Source organism: Polistes canadensis, unplaced genomic scaffold, assembly GCF_001313835.1.
Source record: "Polistes canadensis isolate GaletaPanama2010 unplaced genomic scaffold, ASM131383v1 scaffold_68, whole genome shotgun sequence".
Classification (NCBI taxonomy): domain Eukaryota; kingdom Metazoa; phylum Arthropoda; class Insecta; order Hymenoptera; family Vespidae; genus Polistes; species Polistes canadensis.
The window spans coordinates 129,068-153,933 of NW_014569615.1; the positions used below are offsets into that span (position 1 = coordinate 129,068).

Below are 24,866 nucleotides of genomic sequence, written 5' to 3' on the forward strand. Positions count from 1 at the left end.
TATATAATATATATACTCGTAGTTCAAATAAACAGAACGATACGAATTATTCGGAAAGTTATCCAACATTCTCGTTCAAAGAGAGAGAGAGAGAGAGAGAGAGAGAGTAGTACTTGTACCCTGGGAAAATTCGAGTTTGACACAGTCAAAAGCGTATTAACGTCCATCGCATGTCTCCTATCTTATCTCTTTGGATTTACGTTTCGCGTTAGAAACTTCTCTATCTGTAAATGGACGTATATCTACTACTACTACCACTAGTACTACTATGGTGTACTCCTTACAAATGGATCATCATGCATATTTACAAGATAAAACCACCATTGGCATAATAATCGTCGAGTAATCCTTACCTTAAACTTAACCCCGATATTTATTACTTTTAATGTAAGTTACATTTATATTTAAATCATTTGTGCACATGTTTATTAAGATTATTTACATTTAAAAATATAAAAAATATTTTCAACAAAGCTTTTAATACTATTTTAATTAAAATCGTATTTTTATTGCATTTTATTAGTTGCACCAAGCGTGACGGTACCGAATCAGCTGTTAGGTGCACCTTTGGGTACTGAAGTAACATTAAAATGTTACGTCGAAGCTTTTCCAAATACGATCAATTATTGGGTGAAAAATCATCGTGGAACTAACGACGAGATGCTGTTGGAAGGGTGAGAAACCTCATCTATTATCTATTTATTTATTCATTTATTCATTTATCCTTTGAATCCAACAATGGGAAAAAGAAAAAAGTAAATCTTTCTTTTGTGTGTTTTATTTGGATTTCTTTTTTTTTATTAAGTTTATATACAACATATATATTAAAGATTCTTTTTAAATAATTCTTTGATGATTCTTTATCTTCTCATCAGTCTTAGTTAAGGGATCATTTTAATGAAGATTTAAGTTAGTAATTCATCGTTCGTTATATACACACAGACCTAAGTACAGTGTTCGCGAGGAACGATCGGGTTATAAAGTCCTAATGGAGTTGGCGATCAAAGGATTCACGGAACAGGATGTGGGTAGCTACAAATGCATCTCTACTAACAGTCTTGGCAGGGCCGATGGTACCTTAAGATTGTATGGTATGTTAGATAAAAGGGCAACTAACGTTTAAGAAAGAATTTTCTTTCAACGAATCCATTCATAATGTATTATTCGATAAAATGTAAAATAACGAAGTAACTTTATTATATTTTTAATCGCGATTTTTTATTCATCCAAATTATTCTTTCTTAAATATTTTCATAAATAAATTAATAATAATGATAATCATCATCATCATTTAACAATTGAAATATCAATGATAATTAATTTTCAATTGAATAATAAGTTTCTTCGTAATTTGTGTGTGTGTGTGTGAATAAAAAAAGTGAAAAAAAAATTGTATGTTCATATTTTCTATGCAGCTTTTATCAAATGATTTCAAACCATGGTTTTTATGATGCTGATACTCCTACTCGATACTGCATCATGTTCGCAAACGTAACAAATTGTTTTATCAATCTCTCGGTCGCATTTTTTTCTCTATTTTGTAATCAAATTTAAAAACGTACGGAATTTCTTTTACATTTTCGTTCATTTTTAAAAAGCACGAGATAACTTTTAACCGAACAAACACAAATATAGGAACGTATTGTTTTTAATTACTCTGTGATATGTCAACTTTCAAACGTACCAAAGTATATTTGAAATTTCGATTTATATCAACCAAGTTATGCTATGCCGAATATGTTTATAGAAAAAAATTACGAAGAAATTTTATCCCCCCGAATGAATGTATTTCAAAAATTCGTATATCAAATGTTCTACTATATTACAATACTCTTTTTTTTTTTATTGGATCAATTTAAATGAATACGACTTTATTAAATGAAAATTCTTTCTTTTCATTGAAAAAATAAACAAAATATTATTTATCAGAATACGTTCGTTGGATTCTCAAAATATTTCTTTGGTTTTCAAATTGATTGGTTTGATTTGAATAATTCTAATATTAATATATGCATTCGTATGGGTGACAAATATTCCAAAAAATGTCATTAAAAATCAAGAAAATCGTCTATCTTACACATTTAGTAGAAGCACGTAGTCGATATATCGACGTAACGCTTATCCCTTGACTGTTACAGAGATCAAAATCGGCTTGACGGACAGAACGTCTCGTGGGAAGGACCACGTGTCTATCATAGGCGGTGAGTGGATTACTCGATGTCGCTTGTCAATATCGTTCTATTTTTATATCTAACATTTAATATTATTTATATCTAAAGAGAATAACATATTTTATATTCTTAAATGACAAAATTTGTAGACGTTTGTTTGTTAACAAAAATAAAAGAAACAAAATTATTAACAACGATTCAATATAACATATATTTTATATAATTTATATATGTATAATATTATTCTTACTCGAGTATATTGGTATATAAAGATATAAGGATAAGTGCATTTAATATTATTAATATCTACATGGAATAACATATTTTATATTCTGAAATAACAAAATTGGTAGACGTTTGTTTGTTACCAAAAAATAAATTATTAATAACGATCCAAATATATATATTTTATATAATATATATTAATTTATTGCATATAATTTATATATATATATATAATATTATTGCTGCTCGAGTATATATAAGGATAAGTGCATTTAATATTATTAATATCTAAAGAGAATAACATATTTTATATTCTTAAATGACAAAATTTGTAGACGTTTGTTTGTTACCAAAAAATAAATTATTAATAACGATCCAATAATATATATATTTTATATAATATATATTAATTTATTGCATATAATTTATATATATATAATATTATTGCTGCTCGAGTATATAAGGATAAATCCATTTAATATTATTTATATCTAAGGGAATAACATTTTATATTTTTAAATGACAAAATAGGTAGACATTTGTTTGTTACCAAAAAATAAATTATTAATAACGATCTAATAATATATTTCATATATAATATATATTATTTATATTATTTATTGCATGTAATTTATATATGTATAATATTATTCTTATTCGAGTATATATAAGGATAAGTGATAAAAATAAATAAATAAATAAAATTCTCTTTTTTTTTTTCAGGTTTAGCAGAAGCCGCACAAAGTTCCGGTGCAAGCAATGCAAGTGGAAAAGTTCCAGGATACACTAGCAGCTTGTCGCATATTCTATCGATGTTTCTCTTCATACCGGTACTCTGGCCACGGTGAAGAAAGGCATCCCTTCCTGTTCGCTGCAAAGTTGCTGAGTACCGGATGATTGTGTGCCAAAAGAGAGGGGTTTCTCCATAAAAAGAAGAAAAAAAGAAGGAGGAGGGGGTTGGAAAAAATAAAAAAAAAAAAAAATTTACGCGAAAGTGTCGTTCGAGCGCGAGAAACGTGTGTCTGTGTTGTCTGTCTGTCTGTCTGTCTGTATGTCTGTTTGCCTGTACCTACTAATGCGTGTCTGTAAGTGTGCGTGTATTTGTATGTATGTAAAAGAAAAACGAAAATACAAAAAAGGAGATTAAAAAACGAATAAGAAGAAAGCATAAAATGGAGGGAGGAAACGCGAAGAAAGTGAAAGAGAGAAAAAAAAAGAAGAAGCAAAAGAAAAAGAAAAAAAGGTAATAATAAAATAAAAAAATTAAAAAAGCTCTTCCTATCTTCCTTTTCCTACTCCTATTATAACAACGCGCCGAACGAGAAGAAAAATTCTTAGAGATCAATGGATGTGTTTTGTCATTGTGTACGCGTCTCGACGTAATGATTTGCAAATCGCCATGAATCGATGAGAATAAGAAATTTTTGTTTGCGGAATAAGAAGCAATTGATAATGAATGTGGTGAGAGGGAGAGAGAAAAAAAAAAAAGGAAAATTTAAAATAAATAAATGAATAAATAAATAAAAAAAAAAAGAAAAGAAAAGAAACTTGCCGCCAAAAATAATAATAATAATAATAATAATAATAAAAAAGAAAAAATATAAATAAAAATAATAAGAGGAGGGATCGCGCCGATCATGCTTGTGATCCTTTTTAATCATGCTTACAAAAGAAAAACACATACACATACACAAAAATGCGCAACATACAAATACTCTCGTACATGCATACAAAAATCGTCGATAATAATTAAACGATCATTTTGTCATTGATATTAATAAGCGCTGGGGACGTTTTAGACGTCTCGAAAATCGATGTTTCGAAATAAAAAAGAGATGATAAAAAAAAATACACCCCATCGACGAATCGTTACTATTTATATATGTTGGCGTTATTTTGTGTAAATCTTTGTTTAATTCGTGTAAATGACTAGATAAAATCCGATAATAACTATACTGACTTGTTTAAATATAAATGAAAGCAAAATTACATACTTCGGCAATGTAATGTATGAATTTATACGAGTAATTAATGTATGAAATTTGATTCGTAGATTAGATCCGATAAAATAACACGGTTAATTGAACATTCGTTTTCAAAATACAGAATGAGATAAAACGAGAAATAATTATGAACATTGTTGTAGAATTAATAAAAGTAGACTTTAAGGACAAATCAAATTTCAATCTCATATTTGAATTACTTGTATCTTGTTGGAATTCATTATATTCATATAATAACATCGTTATTTTCTTAAAACTTAATAAGTTTTTTTTAATGTATAATAAAATTCATTTTTCTACGCTTTCTCAAAAAAACATTTAGTTATTATCACGATTTAATTGAATTATACAATTTAACGCTAACATATATATATATTTACGTTCTCCACGTTATTTTAAAGAAAATTTCCGAGAAGAAGAACATTTTTGAACGTTGTTAGAAATATTTCGAGAGAAGTAAATAATAAATAAGCAAACGTTTTATATTATAGCTCGGTAACTTAACTTCGTCCACGCTTATTCTCACACAGTTAGAGAGATACTTCATTTTAATGAGAAGTATATTATACTACATAAGACGAGCGTTTTTAACTTTGGCCAATCTATGATTTATGATCTGTAATGATGTCGAAATATTATCTACGAGTTCTAAAAGTAATGTCATTTGTTAATAGAAAGCTTTTTGCTACTCGTATCCATCTGTAATACCTTAACGCGAGCGCGTAATCGTACAATCATATAACTTTACTCGAATAATTAAAAGCCGTGCCAAATCCTTAATATGTGTCAGTAGATATTTCACATGGAAAAATTGAATTACAAAATTCGAAAGATTATCATATGAAATTTATCACGATACGCGTACAGCGAGAAGTAATATTGGCGTTCGACTAAAATACAATTTTTATTTGATATTTTGTTTGTTTTGTTTTTTTTTTCGTATGTATAATAAAGTATAACAATTATTTATTTTTATCTCGGTAATTTTGAAATAATTCTTTTCATAATTAATTAAATTTATTATTCATAGATTTGTTCATATTACAATTGTATTTTTAATATATCTATATGCTAAATACACACGCTATTATTACTTCACCTTATATATTATAATTGAATATTCGCGCGCGATTAGTTTTTTGCTATGCAGTGCAGTGGCGCTGCATTCTTCATGCGCAAAGTTCTAGACGTTCATTGCGCATGCCCATTGCAAATCAAGATGGATGCTTTATCAGTTTTAGGTGGGGTATTTATTTTGGTGTTAAAAATGCATGTATTAAAGTTTTAAAACGAAATTTATAAGTGATAATCATCCTATTGATGAATTTTTTGATTAATTGGTACGTAATAATAATATAATTTATATTTATTATTCCATGTAAATATGTCAACGTAAATATTAAGTGTTTTTGTATAACATAGCCTAATCATTTAAATAATTCAGTTTACAATTGAAATTTTTATTTGAAAATTTTTAATAAGAGATCATTTAAATGATTAATATTTGTTTTTATATATATCAGCATGACACAGGTAACTTTAAACTCACCAATGGAGAACGTAGAAAGTCCAAATGCACTGGAATGGAAGCTGCCAGATCAAGTGATGCAAATGCATCGTTTAAAAATGAAAAAGCGTGCTTTACAAGCACGTATGAATAATAGAATGCATAATACCAATGAAGGATCATCCTCACCAATCAATAATTCACCCAATAATTCAAGTTTTAATTTGAACCAACCAACATCACTAAAGCGTAAAAATCCTTTTTTAAAAGACAATGCAAACAAGGAACAAAAAGATATGGTAGTAGAAGAAAATTTAGAAATAAGCAATGATAATACTTTATTTGAGTTATTAAACATTAATGCTAAGAAAAAAAGAACGGTTGAGGATAGTACACCAGACAATCCTTTAAGTTTTACCAGTGTCTTAGCAAAGCTAGAAAATAATGTATGCGTACCAGAATTAGAAGTTCAGAAAGGTGAAAAGAATGTTCCAATTGATTGGTCGTTGAAAACTAAAATGAGGTTTATGTCCCCTAAGCCGTTCCCTTGGAATAGTAAATTGAAAACAAGCGAAGAGGCTTCGGGTACTACCAGTTTTGTAAGGTGTTTAGATATCAGAGAAAAAGAAACTACGTTAGATACTAGCCCAAATGCAAGGTAAACTTATAGGTTCTTTTTTTAAAATTAAATCTTTGTGTTTCATTTATAGTATTGAATTTTGCGTTATCTTTTTATTAGATTTCACCAATGTTGCCTCGTATGGCAGCATCCATCATTACCATGGTTAGAATTATTTCCTCGCTCTGCTGGCAAAGTGAGTGCAAGTTTAGGAAGCAATTCCGCAGTAGCAAACAATCAAATGATAAGAGATGCTTTGTACAGAGAATGGTGTGACAGTTTCAGATCGCTTTTTCATTTATTAAGAGCACGACAATGTGCATATTTTTATGTCTGTACAAATAATTTCACTGTTTTATTCCGTGCTGCTGGTATATGCGGTCTATCTGAAATGCATGCCTTGTTGACACCTACAACGCGTGGTTTTCGACAAGCTTTGAAACAAGAAGGTATAACAAATTTCTAAATATTATTTTTATTTAAATGAAATAGTATATCATTTATGTACGATATACTTATTTTAGAGATAGAGTATACTATGCCGTTAAAAAAAGATCATAAGAAGACATTAAACTTAAGTGATTCTGGTTGCGAAACTTTGGATTCTTGTTCTTCATCTACGGTCCTTAATGAAGAAGAAGACGAGGCACAAGATAAATGGTTGCAGAGTCTTGGCGTAGAGAATTCAGAAATTCAAAAAATTAATAGTTCTCAGGTAAATGCTTAATAATATTATGGTTAATATTAGACTATGCATTTGTTATAAAATTTTCATCACCCAGGCGAGAATGATCTTAGAAAAGGAAAGCGAAGTGGATAGCATGAGACAGTCACTGGTATTTGTCAAAGGTGTAGAAGCTCAAGCTTTATTCAATTTGTTAATTAATTGTAAATCAGCTATAACATCAACCGGTGCATTGGCTGGTGTACCACCAACTCTGTTAGCACCATCTGCGTTTCATGGAGCTACTCTAAGACCATTGAAGGTATTAATTAATTCGCTTGTTTATTTTTTATTTTATTTGACATTTTTAAATAAAAATTATCAACAACTATTCATTTTATTTTGTGAAGGTTAAAGAAAGCATAGTTAGAGTGGATAAGGACAGATTTTATTCTTTGGAGTTGAAAGGTCCTCTTTTACCTCACGTATTACCTTCTCTTTGCGATCTGATGAAATCAAGTCAATTAGAACAGTTTTCAGTTAGTTGTGCTCATTTGTCAACGACGACATCCTTTTCTGCTGCTAAATATGGTCTGGGTAAATAACCTTTTTTTATCAATACTATTTAATTTTATTAACACAATAATATAATGAGTATTTCCACCCTACAATCGTAGAACAAATAGAAACGGAGGACGTAGCGAAAACGCAACAAAATATATTCGGACAAGAAAACTTGAGTGATTGCGGATTTAATAGCATTTTGTTACGACATTTCTGTAATCCAGATCCGACTAAAATCGAACTTGTAGAAGGGCTTAAGTATTCTAATGATTTATACACATTGTCGTAATAATTATTAACGATGCTTCAAAGCATCGATATCAAATTTTCTACTAAAGAAAAGAAAATGAAAGGGTTTTTAAAATGCACAAACTCCTCTCTATATGGGTGTTTATTCAAACGAATCGTTTTAATTGTTATGACTAAAAAGGTATCGACTATAATTAATATATATATAATAGTATAATTATTTATTTGTAAGAGACGTTATTATTTCTCAGGAGATAATCAACGAGATAGTTTTAAATGAATTCGGCGATAAGTGCCTTGTAAAATATAATCATATATATATATATATATTTAGATGTCTAGGCGAATAATTTTTATTTATAGTAGTATTTTCGCTTTATTTATATTTCTTCTTTTTCTGTACTATTTAAATTATAAGATTGCAGGTTATAGTAGTAAAACCCGTAAACACGTATTAAAGAGATATTTTTAATTGGAATCTTTATAAGATAACAATATATCATGAATTAACATGAAATCGACGAGCCTGTAATTAAAATTCTCAAACTACTTTATTACTAATGAACTAACGATTGAATCATCAAAGTAAAACTTAATTAACTATTTTATATATTATTTAAAATTATTCCAATGCAATTATTTAAAACTTATTTATTATTTCTTTTTAGTCTACGAACGAGTATGTCTAAATAAATTAACAAACAAAAAGAACATATATATATATATATAAAAAAAGAAATAAAATAAAATTAATTAAATTCGTCAATGTGTAAAACGAATAGTAAATAAATGAATGTTTATCTTTTTCTTTTTAAAAAAGATGTTCGCCGTGCTTTCATTGTGTTTTTTTGTTTTCTTTTCTTTTTTTAATCCGCTGTTAGCGATTTGAACGCGCAACCATAAAATAAAAATGAAAGAAAAGAGAGAAAGCAAATATATATATATATATATATATCTATAACGTTGGATCGAATCGTTTACAAAAAGGGATGGTCCGCTAACATTGAATTTTTGAAGATACTGGAGTAAAGTATAGGTGGGGTCCGTAGATTGAACCTCCCCTAAAAATAACGAATCGATATTTCCTCGTTGCCCCCAAACCGGTCGCTCCGGTCACCTCCTGCTGCACGAAAAATCAATTTATCTGTTATACGTAAATAAATACGCACTATTTTTTTTACTTTTTATTTCATTTTTTTTTGCTTTTAATCTCTATTTCTTTCTTTCTTTTTCTTTTTTTGTTTTAAATATACGAACCAAGAATTTTTAACCATAAAATATCATTTTTCTTTCTTCGTCTCGTATGAACGAATTTATTACGTTAACCCCCGATCCCGTTCATGTGTGTCGAGTCTTTACATTGACCTTAATCAGGAACTCTTGATAACGGGTCGGTTAAGTCGAAATGAATTTTTACGAAACCTTATTCTCTTGTCTTCTTTAACTTCACGTTTTATGTCTCTCGTTATTTTGTTTTTAAAATAATTCTTTACGACAAAAATACCTTTTATAACAGTCATTAAAAAATACGCTTATGTTATATCTCTTACGTGTCCTTCTTTCGGTTCAATTTCTTTAAATGTTTTAACACGTTGACGTAATTTTTGTTTCTCCGGTATTAACGTCATTAACATATTTATTATTTAATCCATTATGAAATGAGATAGAAATGAAATTAAAAATAAAACGATAGGATATATATCACATAGATCAAATAATTCGTCTCAATAAATGAACAAATAATAATTAATCATATATATATATTTTTTTTTTTTAATCGAAATTATAATTACGTTTAATTAGAGTAAAACGTTGTTTCAAAAATATTCGATATGATATATTATTTAACACTATATCGTAATTATTTAGAGAAATATATTTGAATAATATAGCCTGTCCGAATTTCGAATTGAAATATAAACGAACGATGGATGAGAACTAGAAAGAGAAAGGGAAAGAGAAAGAGAAAGAGAAAAACGATCTTGTTCTCTTTCACGGTGTGGTGTACGCATAAATGCGGCGAACGATTACGTCAGCACCCCGTTGCAGTCTCTGCTCATCGTATTGCGACATTCCTCGAACGAGTAGCAGTTTCATGTTCCAAGGCCCCTACGTGTTCTTCTCATAGCTCTTTCTCAAGACGAGCGACTTAACGTCTCGATGCTTATATTATTCCTCTTGTCCCCTTTTACCCTCCTTCCTAAATACCCTTTTACTCCCCCTTTTACCCCTCAACCCAACCCAACCCCCTTTCACCCTCCTACTCCCCCTTCAGTCCCAGTCCACTCCCTTCCTTCTATCTACAATGCTATATCTTTTCTTTGTCATCATACATTGCGAAGTATGGCCGACAAGTTTTCTTTAATTTTTACAAGCTTACGTACTACTTTATTTTTTTCTTCTTCTTCTTCTTTGTATTATTCGTCTCGATGACTAATAATATTTGAATATTGAATAACCCTAATGCGCGTTTCCTATCTACGAGAGATAATTATTATCCTGGGGTATTATGTGTTGTGATATTGAAATGCAAACGAGATCATTTATTTCGAATATTTTTTGGTTGTTTTTTTTTTTTATACGTTATATTATCGTATTATTATTTGATTCGTAAGTAATTTATTTTATTAAATTGATTTCCTTTTTTTTCTCTCTCTCTCTCATTACTTTTCAGTGGGGTTAATGGTTTTTATTTGTTTAATTCTCGTCAACCTGAGATTCTACGTATTCTCTTTTGGCTTCTTTTTTGTATTTTTTTATTTCCAAATTTATCGATGACTAACAGATTTAAATATTAAATAAAGTTGACATGTTCTCCGATCGACGAAAGGAATTGCATTTGGGAATAATATGTCGATGAAATTTTAGCTAGTTTTCTTTCGTCGCATTGTGTTGGATTTTATTATTTTATTAACAAATAATTCAGAGAGATATAATTGAATTAATTTTTATTGTTGTTATTGTTTTCCATTTAGCAAATAATTATTGAAATAAAATATTTTACGTTGCGCTCATTTCGCGTGCTCATTTCGTTTTAGTTTTTGTTTTTTCTTTTTTCTTTTAGTTTGTTTCTTCCACGTTCATTAAGGAAAATTCAATTTTTGTTGTTTATATAATTTAATTAGAGAAGCAAGTTTTACCTCTCTCTCTCTCTCTCTCTCTCTTTCTCTCTCTGCATTCATTCTAACAACTAGCAGCATTTATACGAAATTAGTTCCTCCTTTTTAAGCATTCTACGCATGCTTTGGTCTATTTCGGTTCTCGTCTGCAAAGACAACGAAAAACGGGCACGGACTGCTATCGGGTTTTTAACTGTTCGTTAACAAAATTCTTTGTTTTCTTTTTTCTTGTTTTTTTTTTTCATACGATCGATTTTTTATAAACGAGCAATTTTTATAAAAATATTTGTATTACTGCGTTCGTATAAATCATTTTTGCAATATCACACAACCCGATGACCGCGAACAATCGTGGCTTGTCAAAAAATTCGCAAAAAAAATGAATTAATCGAGCGTTAATTAAAAAAAAAAAAACAACAAACAAAAATTGACGAAAAAGGTAATTAAAAAGAAAAAAAGGAAACGTAAAGAATTAAAAATGAGATTACGAGGAGGGGGAAGACAGATCAAGAATTGATTGTCGCGTAAGCTTTTGAAGTGATGTTTTTTTCCTAAATGAAAAATCAATTATTATTTGGGAAAAGAAAATTGCATTAGACGAAAAAAAGAAAATGAAAGAATAAGAAGAAATGAAAATATAAAAGAACAACATTATTATGTTAGCTTGGTGGTGGTGTTCTTCGCGTGGCATCCAAATCCGAAAATATCCGATCAACGAAGAGGAAAAGTTTCGAGGTAGGCCCGCGCCAAGATTGCGCCATTTCCTTTAAATGGGATGTTCTTCTTTCGTACAAAATAATAAAAAACAACAAATAAATAAATAATTAAATAAAATGTGTAATATAAGGGGAAAGAAAAAAAAAATTGAAGGGAGAAAAAAATAAAGAAATTTGATTTTTCTTCGGTAGAGTCCCCGATCGAGTCGAGGCAACAACCCCTCGTGGTGTATACACATATATATGTATATACGGGAGGGTTCAGGGTGGATAAAGCCGCCGGGTACGCGGAGCCGAGAGAAGGGGGGGGAGGGAGTTTACAAGGGTTTTCCATGGTGGGGAGGTAGCCAAAAGAGAGGGGAAACTGGAATACGCGCGGGGAGGTAGAAAGTGCGAGTGAGCTAGCGAATGAGTTTTGTTCGTTAAATCAGACGAAGACGGAGTGAAAAGGAAGAGAGACAGAGAGGACTATACGAGGTGGTGGTGAAGGGGGTGGAAGAGGAAGAGGTGGAGGAGGAGGAGGATGAGGAGGAGAAGTTGGAAGCGTACGACGCTGCGTGTGCGCGCGCGCACTTCACTCTCTCTCTCTCTCTCTTTCTATCTTTCTCAGTGTGTGTATCAGGAGGGCGGAGGGGGTACGTGTTTGTATTTGTGTGTTTGTCGAACGAAGTATACACTTCCACGAGTAAAAGAGAGAGAGATAGAGAAAGATATTACATGTTTTCTATGTATATGTGTATATGAGTGCTAGTAGAATAAGGCTTCCGTACGGTGTAATACAGGTTACCAATACATCTACGATTTAGTTTCGTATGCGTTTTACCACGGGGGGTTTCGAGAGTAAAGGAAAAGAGAGAGAGAGAGAAAGAGAGGAAAAGAAAGAAAGAGTGAGAGAGAGAGAGAGAGAGAGAGAGAGAGAGAAAATGATGTGTTCGTTGACAACGACGAGGAGGATGACGACGACGAGGAGGATGACGATGAGGACAACAAGGTTTATGGGTAAAAATACGAGGATATAACTATGACTAGGATTACTATGACTATGACTATGACTATGATTATAACTATAACTATAACTATGACTATGACGGGGAGTACGATGAGGACGAGAACGGGCACGACCACTGGCACGATACCGCGTGGGGGTTGCACGGAGACCCCCTGGTGGGGCTCGGACTCCCGACCCCACAGTCCCCCGCTGGAAATGATATCAGTCGCGACTCGGTCGAGGGAGCCCCAACAGCACGACTACGCTCGGTGCCCCTCTGACGCGAATTTAAAGTATTTACCAATTTCTTCACGTACACCTAAAATATCTCGTTCCTCAAATATTTTCAACGTTTTCTTTCTTAATTCTTTAACTCTCTTTCTCTCTCTTTCTTTCTATCTATCTCTATCTCTCTTCTCCTCTGTCTCTGTCTGTCTGTCTGTCTATCTCTCTCCTTCTATCTTACTCTTTTAATCTCATTATTAAAATTGTGGTTGCGGGGGAACAACGTGTACAAAAGGGAAACCATAACGACCGGGTGTTTATCATCATTTGTGATTATAATTTAGTGCGAGAAAAAGTTATAACAGAGATATTCGCGGCGTTACGGATTTTTGGAGACAATCATCATCATCATCATCAGCACCGCCATCATCATCATCATCGTTCATCGTCATTTGTTTTTTCTTTCCCTTAATCTTCTTCTTCTTCTTCTTCTTCTTCAATCATCTGATTCTTCTATTTCTTCTTCTTCTTCTTCTTGTTAGTTGTTTGGTGACCCCAACGTGTCACACGCTTGTTCGAAAAAAAAAAATAAAACACGATTCGCGGAGGTGGGCTGCACGCATCGAGGATTTTATACTAACGAAGGTAAGGAGAGAAGTTTTGCTAGTTGAAGAAGGTAGTCGTCGTCGTTTGTTCGTTCGTTGGTTCATTGGTTGTTGGTTGGTTGGTTGGATAGATGGTTGGTTGGTTGGTTGGTTGGTTGGTGTCGGCGACGTCGAGGCGCGGATATTAATAGAGAGAGCGTCGACGACGGTGAGGACGGCGACGACGTTTAGTTCGGTGAGATGAATCGAGATTTTCTCTCTTTTTTTTTTTATTTCTTTTCTTTTCTTTTAACCCACCCACCCTTCTTTTTCTATCTATGTCTACTTCTATCTTCCTATTTCTCTCTCTCTCTTTTACTTATACGATAGTACACTATTCTGTTTTGTTCTATTCTATTCTCTGTTCTGTTCTGTTCTGTTCTGTTCAGTTTCGTTGTTGCTTACTATCTCTCTCTCTCTCTCTCTCTCTTTTTCTGACACAACGTAGGATGGCATGGCCTCGATCTCCGTCCGTCCCTCTGTGATCACTCATTCGACTTTTCGAATTGTCCTGTTTAATGCTAAGTTTTATTATAAATCCACTGATCCCTCTTCCCCCTACCCTCCCCCTCCCGTTAATTAATTAAAAACACCGTGGATATTTTTGTTTTCATTGGAAAAAAAATACATTGTTCTTTATAATTATACAATTAAGAATAAGAATAAGAATAAGATAAACATGATAAGAGTGAAATTTTGTGTGAGGAAAGTGTGAAACAAAATGGATGTACATGTAAATGAAAGAGAAAGAGAGAACTTAAAAATAACGTGAATTATTATTCGTCGTTCGTTAGTCAAGATTTCTAACATACATATATATATATAAACCTTTCCACCATCTTGTTTTTACAATTCTACTCGTTTCCGAAAATAGAGGTATATATGGCACGTTCCCTCAGGATAGCAGCCCCCTTCGTTCGTTCGATGCTATGCAGTCACTCGTGCTTGTCTATTCTAGTGGCTTGCATCGACCCACCGTATATTATCGGCGGGCGTACGTACGAACAGAGAGAGAGAGAGAGAAAGAGAGAAAGAGGAGAGGAGAGGAGAGGAGAGGGTCGTTCGTCGAGTCGTTTCTCCTCTAGCGAATCGAGGAATCGATTTTCGGGCCGAACGCTGTGTATCTTCCGGCCCCCCTACGTGAGAGAGTGCTGGCATGGACAAACTCCCTTCGACATTTCTATCTTTCTCTTTCTCTTTTATTATTTTTCTCTTTCTTTTTCTCTGCTGACGCAATTATCTCTCTTTTACCAAGCCCTTCTTCGTTTTAACTTTTATCGTAGGGAGGGAAAGAGTAAAAAAAAAAAAAAAATAATAGAAGGAAAAGGAATGAATCGTTAAATAATTACTTTTTCATCGTAATTTACGTCGATAATATTATCTGTTTTTTTATTATTATTATTATTATTATTATTATTATTATTATTATTATTATTATTATATTCTTTTCATTTTTTTCATGTATAATATATATTCATAGTATCATCTCCCATTATCTTATATTTCTCTTTCCAATATTCGATTTAATTCAATTTGAGATTTGTTATTTACACGATTGATTTTTTTTTTTGCAAACATTCGATTGTGTTGTAGAAATTTTTTAGAAGACAATTTAACACACGTGGGTTTGTCAAAGATTTTTTTATTATATTATAACAAATCTTATCTTCTCTTTCTCTCTCCACCCCCTTCTGCCCCCCGGATAGTTATTATTTTATTTATCAAGGATAATAAAATTCTCTTATCATTTTGGAATATGATATTACGAATCATTTTAAAAAATACGAAAAAATATATATATGTATTTCTTTTCTAGCAACATTTACGCGTGTTGTGTTGTGTTTATCGTAGAGTAACAGAAGACACGTGTTCCTGAGAAAGAAATTTCTTTTTTTTTTTATCGAAACTACGAAGAAAGGAAAAGTTATAATAAAACCAAGAGAAAGAGAAGCAGATCAAACAAGCAAGCAAGCAAGCTTGTTGTTCGTATTCGTATTAACTATTATTTCTTCGCGTTAAAAAACTTGTAAACCAACGAAGATTCCCATTCTTTTCTTTTTATCCATTTTTTTTTATTTTAATCCAACTTTTACACACGTAAAATCAAGTTATATATATACACATATAGATATTTTTCTAAATGCATATTGGGGACAAATAAAAAATTTATCTAAACACGTTTGACAAAATAAAAAAGGAAGAATATAAAGAATCAACGAGAGGAAGAAGAAGAGAAGAAGAAGAAGAAGAAGAAGAAGAAGTAAAGGAAAAGGTGAAGGAAGAGTAGGCGGGGGAGGATGAGGAGGGGTTCGGAAGTTATGGGGTGGTGGTGGAGGGAGAAGGGAATATAGGGAGCCCCTTGGAAAGTGCGTGCGTGGGTCCACCAACGAAATTATGGATCGAGTCGAGCCGAGCGTTCGCGTCTGCGCGTTTTAACTTATCCTACTGCTATCTCTCTCTCTCTCTCTCTTGCTCTCTTTCTCTTTCTCTTTCTCTTTTTCCCCCCTTTTCTCTCTTTTAGCTCCGTTCCCTCCCTGTTTTTCTCTTTCTCTTTTTCTTTTTATTTTTCCTTTTTTTTCTCTTCTCTTAACTTGCACGTTTTCTACGCGTTTTTCCCCGGTACCCGGTGTGCATGAAAATCCGTACGAATTCACCCTTAGGAATATATACACCCCCCCCCCCCCATAGTCTTCTCTCTTTCTCTTTTTTACTTTTTCTGTTTTTTTTTTTCGTTTGAACCGTTCATTCTTTCCCCCCTTCTCTTTTCGTTTATTCTTTTTCACGCGTTACCCTTTGTCGTTTATACTTTGTTCGGTGGGGGGTGAGGGGGTGGTTGGTTGGTTAGATTGGTGGTAGTAGATATGTATGCACGTGTACACATTTTTTCGCGATTTATTTCATATAATTGTGAAATTACGAGAAAGATAATGTGAATGAGTAATTATTTACTTTTTTATGTTAAAAGACTTCAAAGTTACACGAAGAGTTTATGTTATTTTAGATTAATTTTAAGAGTTTTACAAGCACGATACGAATTTACATTTGTACGTTAGGTAAAAGAAAAGAAAAAATACATGAGAATAATTATTTTATTTCGTTTTTATATTTTTGTTTCGATAATTCGTACATTAGATAGGAAAACGTATATCGAATGAATTTCATATAATTGATCAAGAGGTTTTAATCTAAGTGATTTAATATATTTCATAATTACAAATAATTTCTTTTCGAAGATAAATCTATATACGACAATTATATATATACGATTACATTAAAATATTTATATATATTAAAAAAAAAAAACAAACTTTTTTTTCGTATCCTATTCCTTCGAAACGAATTTTTGTTTTTAGAAAAGATTACGTTGAATATAAATATAATTAAATTTAACCGAAAAAGAAAATTCTTAGTCTACGTTTAAATTCAAAATTTGTCAACAAGAAAGGGAAAGGGAATGAGAGAGAGAGAGAGAGACAGAAAGAGAGGAAAAGAAAGATAAAAGGAGAACGAGCATATGATCGTTAGGCTAGGTGTTTAGGAAATTTGTTATTCACACTCATTTAAGTATCGAGAAAGACAACTCTCAATAGAACAGTGTTTATAAGACAGTCGTGAGAAGAAGGAGAGGAGAGAGGAAGAGAGAGAGAGAGAGAGTACAGGTACGGGTATGGTTTTTTCACAAAAGTATCGTTTGATTTTAGCAAACCTATGCATATTCGTATATTCATACGAAACTCGTTTATGCAACAACGACACGTGTATTATAAACACACACACACATATACATACATTACAGAAAAACACACGAATACACACGTATATTATATCTAATATAAAAGTATAAGATACAAAAAAAACAAATAACAATATATTATACAAATGTACACTCGTTAAGAAAAGTATAAAATGCGATTTACAAATTCGAAAGGATTTTACAGTTTGGTGATTACGATTATAAAATAAAAGTAAAAAAAAAAAGGGTGCATGATCCAATTCGCGGTTCAACCTATTTAAATGTCTCTTCATGGACGAGCTATCCGTGATGCACGAACGATTACGATCTAGTCAGTATTGCATAGTAAGTATTTCTCTCTTGCAAGTGCATATAACACGCATCACATATATATATATGTATATATATGTATATGTATATATTGGTAGATGAGACAACGAGGATCGAACGGAGGAATGTTTTTTCCGTTCAACGCGTCAATTAAAACTGCTACGACGTTAACGTGATAGTCGGTTCGTGGTTATTTCAATGATGATGTAACTATTATTACAAGAGAGAGAGCCTCTCTGTTATCTTAAAACAACCTATTGTATAAACACATATACACGTGCATGCATACACTTAAGTATGGTGTGTATGTGGTATGTATGCGTTTATGTTTTAAATTTTACAATCGTTAACAGAGAGTTTTTTTGAATTATTTTTTCTGATGATGCTGTACTGCACTCGATGAATAATAATTTTTTCCTTTAATTCGATCACTGAGTGATACAATGAATCGTATTACTTATATGTATGCTTGTTTATTGTATTATTAAATTAATATAAATACGTGCAATATTAGGTTTGTATTATTAATAGGAATTTATTTCGAAAAAAAGAAAAAAAAAAACAATTCTCTTCTTTGTATTTTATACTAATCGATCGATCGAGCGTTAAGATTTTTCAACATCGTAGAATCGTTTTGTTTCACATCTTATTATTCACATCTCTCTAGGCATCTTATATAACACGTTTTACATGTACCTTACGTAAATACCAAACATTAAGGAATTTATTTGTTCGTTTCTCTTTTTTTTTGTCGTTTTTTTGTTTTACTTATTTATTACCCCATTTGATTAATTTGCATATGTTTTTTGTTTTTTTTGTGATGTTATATTCATGAGTTTGGATCAAGTCTCGAAAATGATAATAATGATGATGATTATGATGATGATGATGATGATAATGGTGATGATGATTATAATGATTATGATAATTATGATGAATCCTTGACGTTTCAGGGATTAAAATCTTCTAGCATAATGGGCGAGAAAACGTTCAATCTTACATGGAACAATCACCTTGCAAACTTGTCAGGTTTGTTCGAGGGTCTTTACAAAAGTGGCTCCCTCACTGACGCGACCTTAGCTTGTCAGGGTGGTATGCTAAGGGCACACAGACTTGTTCTGGCAGCATGCAGTCCATATTTCGAAAGAGTTTTCAAAGAACATTATGGGGAACAACCGATTCTTATACTAAAAGGTATGAAAATATTATTAAATATATTAACAAATTATTTGGAAATTTTTATTAATAATAATTGTCACATTATTTTTATATTATTATTGAAATTAATATTAAATTTATATATATATGGTAAGAATTCGATTAGATATTCTAACATATTTTAATAAATACGATGCATTTCCCGAATGGATAATCTCGATCGATAATATTATTCAACAATGTCGTCTCATTAAAATAATAGCATGAATAATACCATGGAAAGGTTAATCGAAAACTTGGACCTCTTAAAAAAAGAAAAAAGAAAAAGAAAAAGAAAAAAAATAAAAGAAAAGGAACACTGACTTTTTTTATTTTACATTTTATTTCATTATAAGGTCAACGTTAACTCATTATGCTAATGAATTTCATGTCACGAGGTTTCCCTTATCGCTAAGCACGATAAGCAAAATCTCAATGTATATTAAATGGGATCGTTTGTTCGTTCGCTAGTAGCGCGCGCGCGCGCGCGCGTGCATCATGCATGATGATGCATGCATGCATATGTGAAACAATACATAGCATGTGCCGTTTGAATTGAATAATATAGCTTTAGCTACAATTGAACTGGCAGATCTATGTATATGTATGTGTATATATATATACATGTGTGTATATGTATATTTATGTGTATAATGTAATACCGTACTATCCTTTAACTAACAATCGTTTACTCTACTTTCGTTGCTACTCGATTTCTTATTGAAATTGGATTTGCATCAACTAGGAAAAAAGAAACAAGAAAAAAAAAAAGGCTTTTTCCTTTAATCAAGGACTCGAGAAATTAATTGCACTGTTACTCCTTCAACGAATTGATAATCCAATGAAATGGATGATTAACACATAAGCAAGAAAGTAATTAAAAAGAAAAACTATATATTAAGAAATTATTCTTAGAAAAATATATTCCACATATTAATATATATCTATATATATTTAATCTAATAATATATTCCACATATTAATATTTATTATATTTTTAATCTAATATATATCGTATTTTTGAAATAATTATATAAGATTGAGATATTGAAAATGATGATATTTAATTTGAAATAATAAGGGTTGTCTAAATGTTTGTTTATTGTATCTAATAATATTGTTTTTCCATCTACGAGGATATACTTTCATTTATATTATTTGTTAATTATTATTTGCAGGAGTTGCAGTAGAAGAAATGGAATGTCTTTTAGATTTTATGTATCGTGGATCAATCGACGTTGCCGAAGAACATTTACCATCGTTGATAAAAACTGCTACAGATTTGGAAATACGTGGTCTTTCGGGTGATCAAAGAAATCAGGATAACAATCGTAATTCTTATAGCAGATTAGATTCTTCGAGAACGCAACGATGTCACATAGAAGCAAGGGTGCATACAACCGAGTATATAAAAGATCCATCGGTCATTCCTTTTTTACCAAAACAATCGTCGGTTGCATCTTTGGAGGATAGCATCAAGGTCGAAGAGATCGAGGTCGAGGACGATCCTATGGTCATGGACAGTCACGAAGATCCATTCGATGAACAACCATTACGATCATCCGGAACGCAAATCGTAAATAAGATTTAATTTATTTTTATATTTCGATGATATTTGTAATTTTGATAATAATTGGTTTTTCTTTACAACAATAGAAAATTATTTTGATAGAAAATCTTGATAATTGATTCTATTGGAAAAATCTAACAAAATTGTCTACTTTTATATAGAATTTATACAATTTATTCTAATTATAATATCATTATTTTTGTATTTTTAGAGACGTATACCACCACCGATGTATAAAAGAGAGACCAGATACAAGGGACAGAAAAGAGTGTCGGTTGGTCGAATAACAAGAAACAGTGATCCATTAGAAATCAAACCAAAGGATCGTGTGACTTTAAGAAATGAGGATAGAGATTTGCCTTACGAAGATGCGAGTAGTACGGTTAAATCATTCAACAATGGTTCTGTTGATCCAACAGTACCAGATATTCAAATGAATGATGATTTGAGAGAACGAGAAGAAAGTATGGTACGCGTATATATATTTTTATCATTTATAACATGTGATTTATTTTTAAATAAATTATAAATCATTTGATAATTAACATTTCTTTAAGATATCACCAAAGAGTCCAGAAGAAACCTTGAGAATAGGTGTTAAAAGAAAAGCAGATATGATTACGAAACGTGGTAGTAATAGTAGTGCTAGTGGTGGTGGTGGTGGGGGTGGGGGAGGTGGTGGTGGTGCAAACGAAGGAAGGGAAATGAAAAGTTCAATAAAATCCGAACGAGCCCAATACAAACCTTTTTCTTGCGACCTTTGTATTCTGGCTTTTACTCGAGCATCACATTTGGCAAGACACAGAAGGGTTCATACAGGAGAAAGACCATTCGCGTGTAACATATGTCCAAGAATGTTTGCCAGGCAAGACAAATTGAAACAACATTTGGATTCGCATTTACAAACGTCTAAGAAAAAAACCAATTTAAATTCAGCCCCATCCATTTCTACGGCATCTTCTTTACCGGTCAAAGGAAAACGCGGAAGACCTAGGAAGGTTTGAACGATGATAATTTCGATAAGTTTTATCGAAGTAAGCTCATTTTTGAATATTCCCAAACGTTGAAGTATAAATTGTCATGATTTTTTTGTAGGTAAATGCCGAACAAACGGCGATGCAGGATTTTTTAAAATTCGGCGAATTCAGTTCACTATTGGACAAATCGCAAACCAATAACGAGGGTTTAAGTAAAAACGATGAAAATTCTGGCAAAACATCGTCGACGAGTGCAACGACGACTACCATGACATCGACCACTACGATTACCACGGATGTTGAAAAAAGGGGACACAGTCGGGATGATTTTTCTAAACAGAGGAGGGACCTCCTTAATGATACCAATGAAATTAAGGAAGATGACAAAGATAAAGATAATTATGGGTGTCAGGTTGAAAATGGTCAGGATATCGTTTAATGATACTTTCCAATCGCGTTATTATTTTTTCTCTCTCTTTTTTCTTCTCTTCAATCGACACGACTTTTTATTAACATTAGGATTTATTTTTTATTTTCTATATTTTCCGCGTAACGTCGTGACGCGCGGTATATGAGTGTGTTGTGATTGTCATTTATTATTTATAAAAACAAAAAGGAATCAACAAAAATCTAGGATCGTTTTTTCATATTGCGCAGGTTAATTATTATCGATTAATTATTCCTTCCGTTTATTCGTGTATCTTGTACCTGAGTCTGATTAAACACTGGCGACTAATAATGTTTTACATTTTATGAATCATTTTTATAAGTAAGAAAGAAAGTACTGATAACAGAAAATAACACACACACACACACACACTTAACTTTGTTTTATTCAACGAATGAGACTTTTAATCGAGGTTTGATAGGATCAAATTTAATGAATTAATGAAAAGGATTATTTGTTTTAATTATTCATCGTGTATAGGATTAGGAAGATTTAGAATGAAATAATATAAAATATACGATTGGAGATTCGAACATTTTAAAATAGGTGGAAAATTATGATCTAATACAGGACTTCTCAAAGTTTTTCCATTCAATTAAATCCCTTCTTCGTTTACCCGAGTAAATCTTTTCGTTACACCGGGTATAAATTTTATATTATCTTTTCTTTTAATATTATAAACTCTCACAGACACACAACAAGATTATACGTTTAGTTTAGTATTAATTTTTATTCGTCTCTAAGGAATTTGTTATTTTTGTTTAAATTTTTACGACCCTCTCCCCCATAGACGGAACATACACTTTGAGAAGCTCTGGATCTAATTTACACCATAAATTTTATTCGACTCTCTATTTCCATCGAAGGAATCAAATTTTTCTGTCATTCGTTGTTTTATTCGATTACCAAAAAAAAAAAATTAATACACCGATCAACTTTCTATTAATACTTCAAATACATACAACGGTATTATAGATAAAAATACGTTTATCGTAAAATATTTATTATGGGATTAGGATCGTAATGCTTTTCACGATTACCGATCGTTTAAATAATTTAAAGATATTATATATAAAAATACGTATTGCAAAAAATATGCAAATCGTTTTAACTTATAATTGGACTCGATGATAACATTGTGAGCCAATTATTTACGTAAAAAAAGAAGAAAAAAAAAATATTACATAAATACATACATACTTACATACATTCATACATACATACATACGTACGTATTTAAAGTAATTTTCGAATATTTTGTCATACATACGATTACGATAAGACAAGTACAAATTCCCAAATATTAGTGCACCTATTGAAAATGAACATTATATGATGCATATGAAGCGCGTATGGTGTGGTGTATATGTGAAGGAACGTATATATATATATATGGCTATTATTATCTATTATTTAAAAAAAAATGTATTTTTTGCATATGCCTATGCAATTTGAATTTGTTAGTATGCGCGTCAAAGGTATAAACACAATTCGTCGACTGGAAGTAACTTAAAGTTTCATTGTTTTATTAATATATACGATATTATATATATCTTCTTGATGTTTATTGTTTATACGAATTTAGATTAGATATTATCGGGTATAGTTAAAAAATGAAAAAGTAAGAAGAAAAGAAAAACCAAGAAAAAAATACCTAAGAAAAATTCATTTAGCATTTCGATAAGTAAGATTAATAATTTTAATGTTGTCAAATTTAATATATTTTTACGAATATTGTTTTACGTTGATGATTTTTATTATATTAATTATTAAGAGAGATAAATACAATAGAGAGAGAATGAACTTACTTTGTAGCATTGCAAAGTACGATTGTATTACTCTTCTTTTATTTTTTTATTGTACGCGTATTTAAAAATTTTATTTTCTATTTTTTTGCCAATTAAAATTCATTTCAAATTATTCTTTATCAGTTATAAATTTAATATATTCTTATTTGTATCAAGGTAACACGGAAATTTCTAGTTTTTTTTTTGTATCTGTTTGTTTGCGAATTTACGTGATATTAAAATGATGCAATATTTTGTTCGTATAATTTTTAATCCGTAATTCGTTTGATTGAAAATTGGCAAAGAAGGAAAAGAAAAAATTAGAATCACTTAGTCCAATTTGTTTTAGTATTTTTAATCGATCGTTATTGTTGTTGTTTGTTAAAGTGGCGTTTCGTTTAAATTGTTCAAACGTTTGTTGCTTAAAACTTGCTCCGATACGTATTATTTCACTTTTTGTAAGATTTGTTTACAATTATTTATTTTTCTTTTTCTTTATTAAAACCATGTGCAATTTTTTAAGTGATATAATAATATATTGCGCGGCAAATTACGAGCAAACAAACTTGTATGCAAGTTAATATCGTGGTTGACTATGCGAATGAACATAAGTGAGTCTTCATATCTTATAGTGTATTATATTATGTAGCAACATGTAAATATAATATATCTCATGACAACATATACAACATTTTTATCCCTTTATATAAGATTATTTATATATACACATACACACTGATATGTGCGTGAGACATAATTGAGAAAAATTTATGTTTTCAACAACAACAACAAAAATTGGGTACGTAATTAACAAAAATCATTTTACGAATATTTTAATATTGATATTAAACTTACCATAGATATAAAATATCCTCTTCTTCGTTGATGGTACATTTATTATTTATACAGATAGGAATAAAATTTCGGGATTATAGAGAATAGGGGATTTGGAATAAAATGGCGAAAAAAAAAATAAGAAATAGAGGAAATGCGATGCATTATTCATCGATAACATAATTTTACTCACTCAATAAAAACTTTACATAATAATGACGTATCACGTAGTAATAATTCTTTAGGTATATCGATCATGCAACGATACGTTTTTTTTTTTTTTCCTTTTTTTTTTT

General features: G+C 31.0%; 3 protein-coding genes across 8 annotated transcripts in view; all 3 read left to right on the forward strand.

Annotated features, from left to right (window-relative positions):
* The window catches only part of LOC106786210 (lachesin-like), an 87,408-nt gene extending 83,790 nt beyond the window's left edge, over positions 1 to 3,618 (forward strand). The window contains exons 7-10 of the mRNA XM_014747350.1: positions 524 to 674; positions 943 to 1,091; positions 2,139 to 2,201; positions 3,120 to 3,618. Coding sequence (XP_014602836.1) covers positions 524 to 674; positions 943 to 1,091; positions 2,139 to 2,201; positions 3,120 to 3,244 — 488 coding nt within the window. The 3' untranslated portion in view covers positions 3,245 to 3,618. The remainder of the gene's footprint in view (positions 1 to 523; positions 675 to 942; positions 1,092 to 2,138; positions 2,202 to 3,119) is intronic.
* A 1,832-nt stretch (positions 3,619 to 5,450) lies between these two features.
* Positions 5,451 to 8,634, forward strand: LOC106786225 (protein downstream neighbor of son homolog). The gene is made up of 7 exons (XM_014747380.1): positions 5,451 to 5,739; positions 5,923 to 6,564; positions 6,646 to 6,974; positions 7,050 to 7,240; positions 7,308 to 7,511; positions 7,600 to 7,786; positions 7,867 to 8,634. Exons 1-7 carry the CDS (start codon positions 5,720 to 5,722, stop codon positions 8,040 to 8,042), a joined length of 1,749 nt encoding a protein of 582 aa, XP_014602866.1. The 5' UTR covers positions 5,451 to 5,719; the 3' UTR covers positions 8,043 to 8,634.
* Positions 8,635 to 12,757: 4,123 nt separating this feature from the next.
* LOC106786218 (protein tramtrack, beta isoform-like) lies at positions 12,758 to 23,133 on the forward strand. Of its 6 annotated transcripts, none has more exons than XM_014747366.1 (7): positions 12,758 to 13,118; positions 13,593 to 13,695; positions 18,711 to 18,951; positions 20,133 to 20,530; positions 20,736 to 20,993; positions 21,082 to 21,558; positions 21,620 to 21,707. In XM_014747366.1, the coding sequence occupies exons 1-6, from the start codon at positions 12,859 to 12,861 to the stop codon at positions 21,526 to 21,528; spliced, it is 1,707 nt and encodes a 568-aa protein (XP_014602852.1). In that variant the 5' UTR covers positions 12,758 to 12,858; the 3' UTR covers positions 21,529 to 21,558; positions 21,620 to 21,707. The 6 variants fall into 6 exon arrangements, with proteins under 6 accessions (XP_014602852.1, XP_014602850.1, XP_014602851.1 ...); XM_014747364.1 differs by having other exon boundaries at positions 12,770 to 13,118; positions 21,082 to 21,522; positions 21,620 to 23,133; XM_014747365.1 differs by lacking the exon at positions 13,593 to 13,695 and adding an exon at positions 17,396 to 17,772 and having other exon boundaries at positions 13,038 to 13,118; positions 21,082 to 21,522; positions 21,620 to 23,133.
* Positions 23,134 to 24,866: the final 1,733 nt, after the last annotated feature.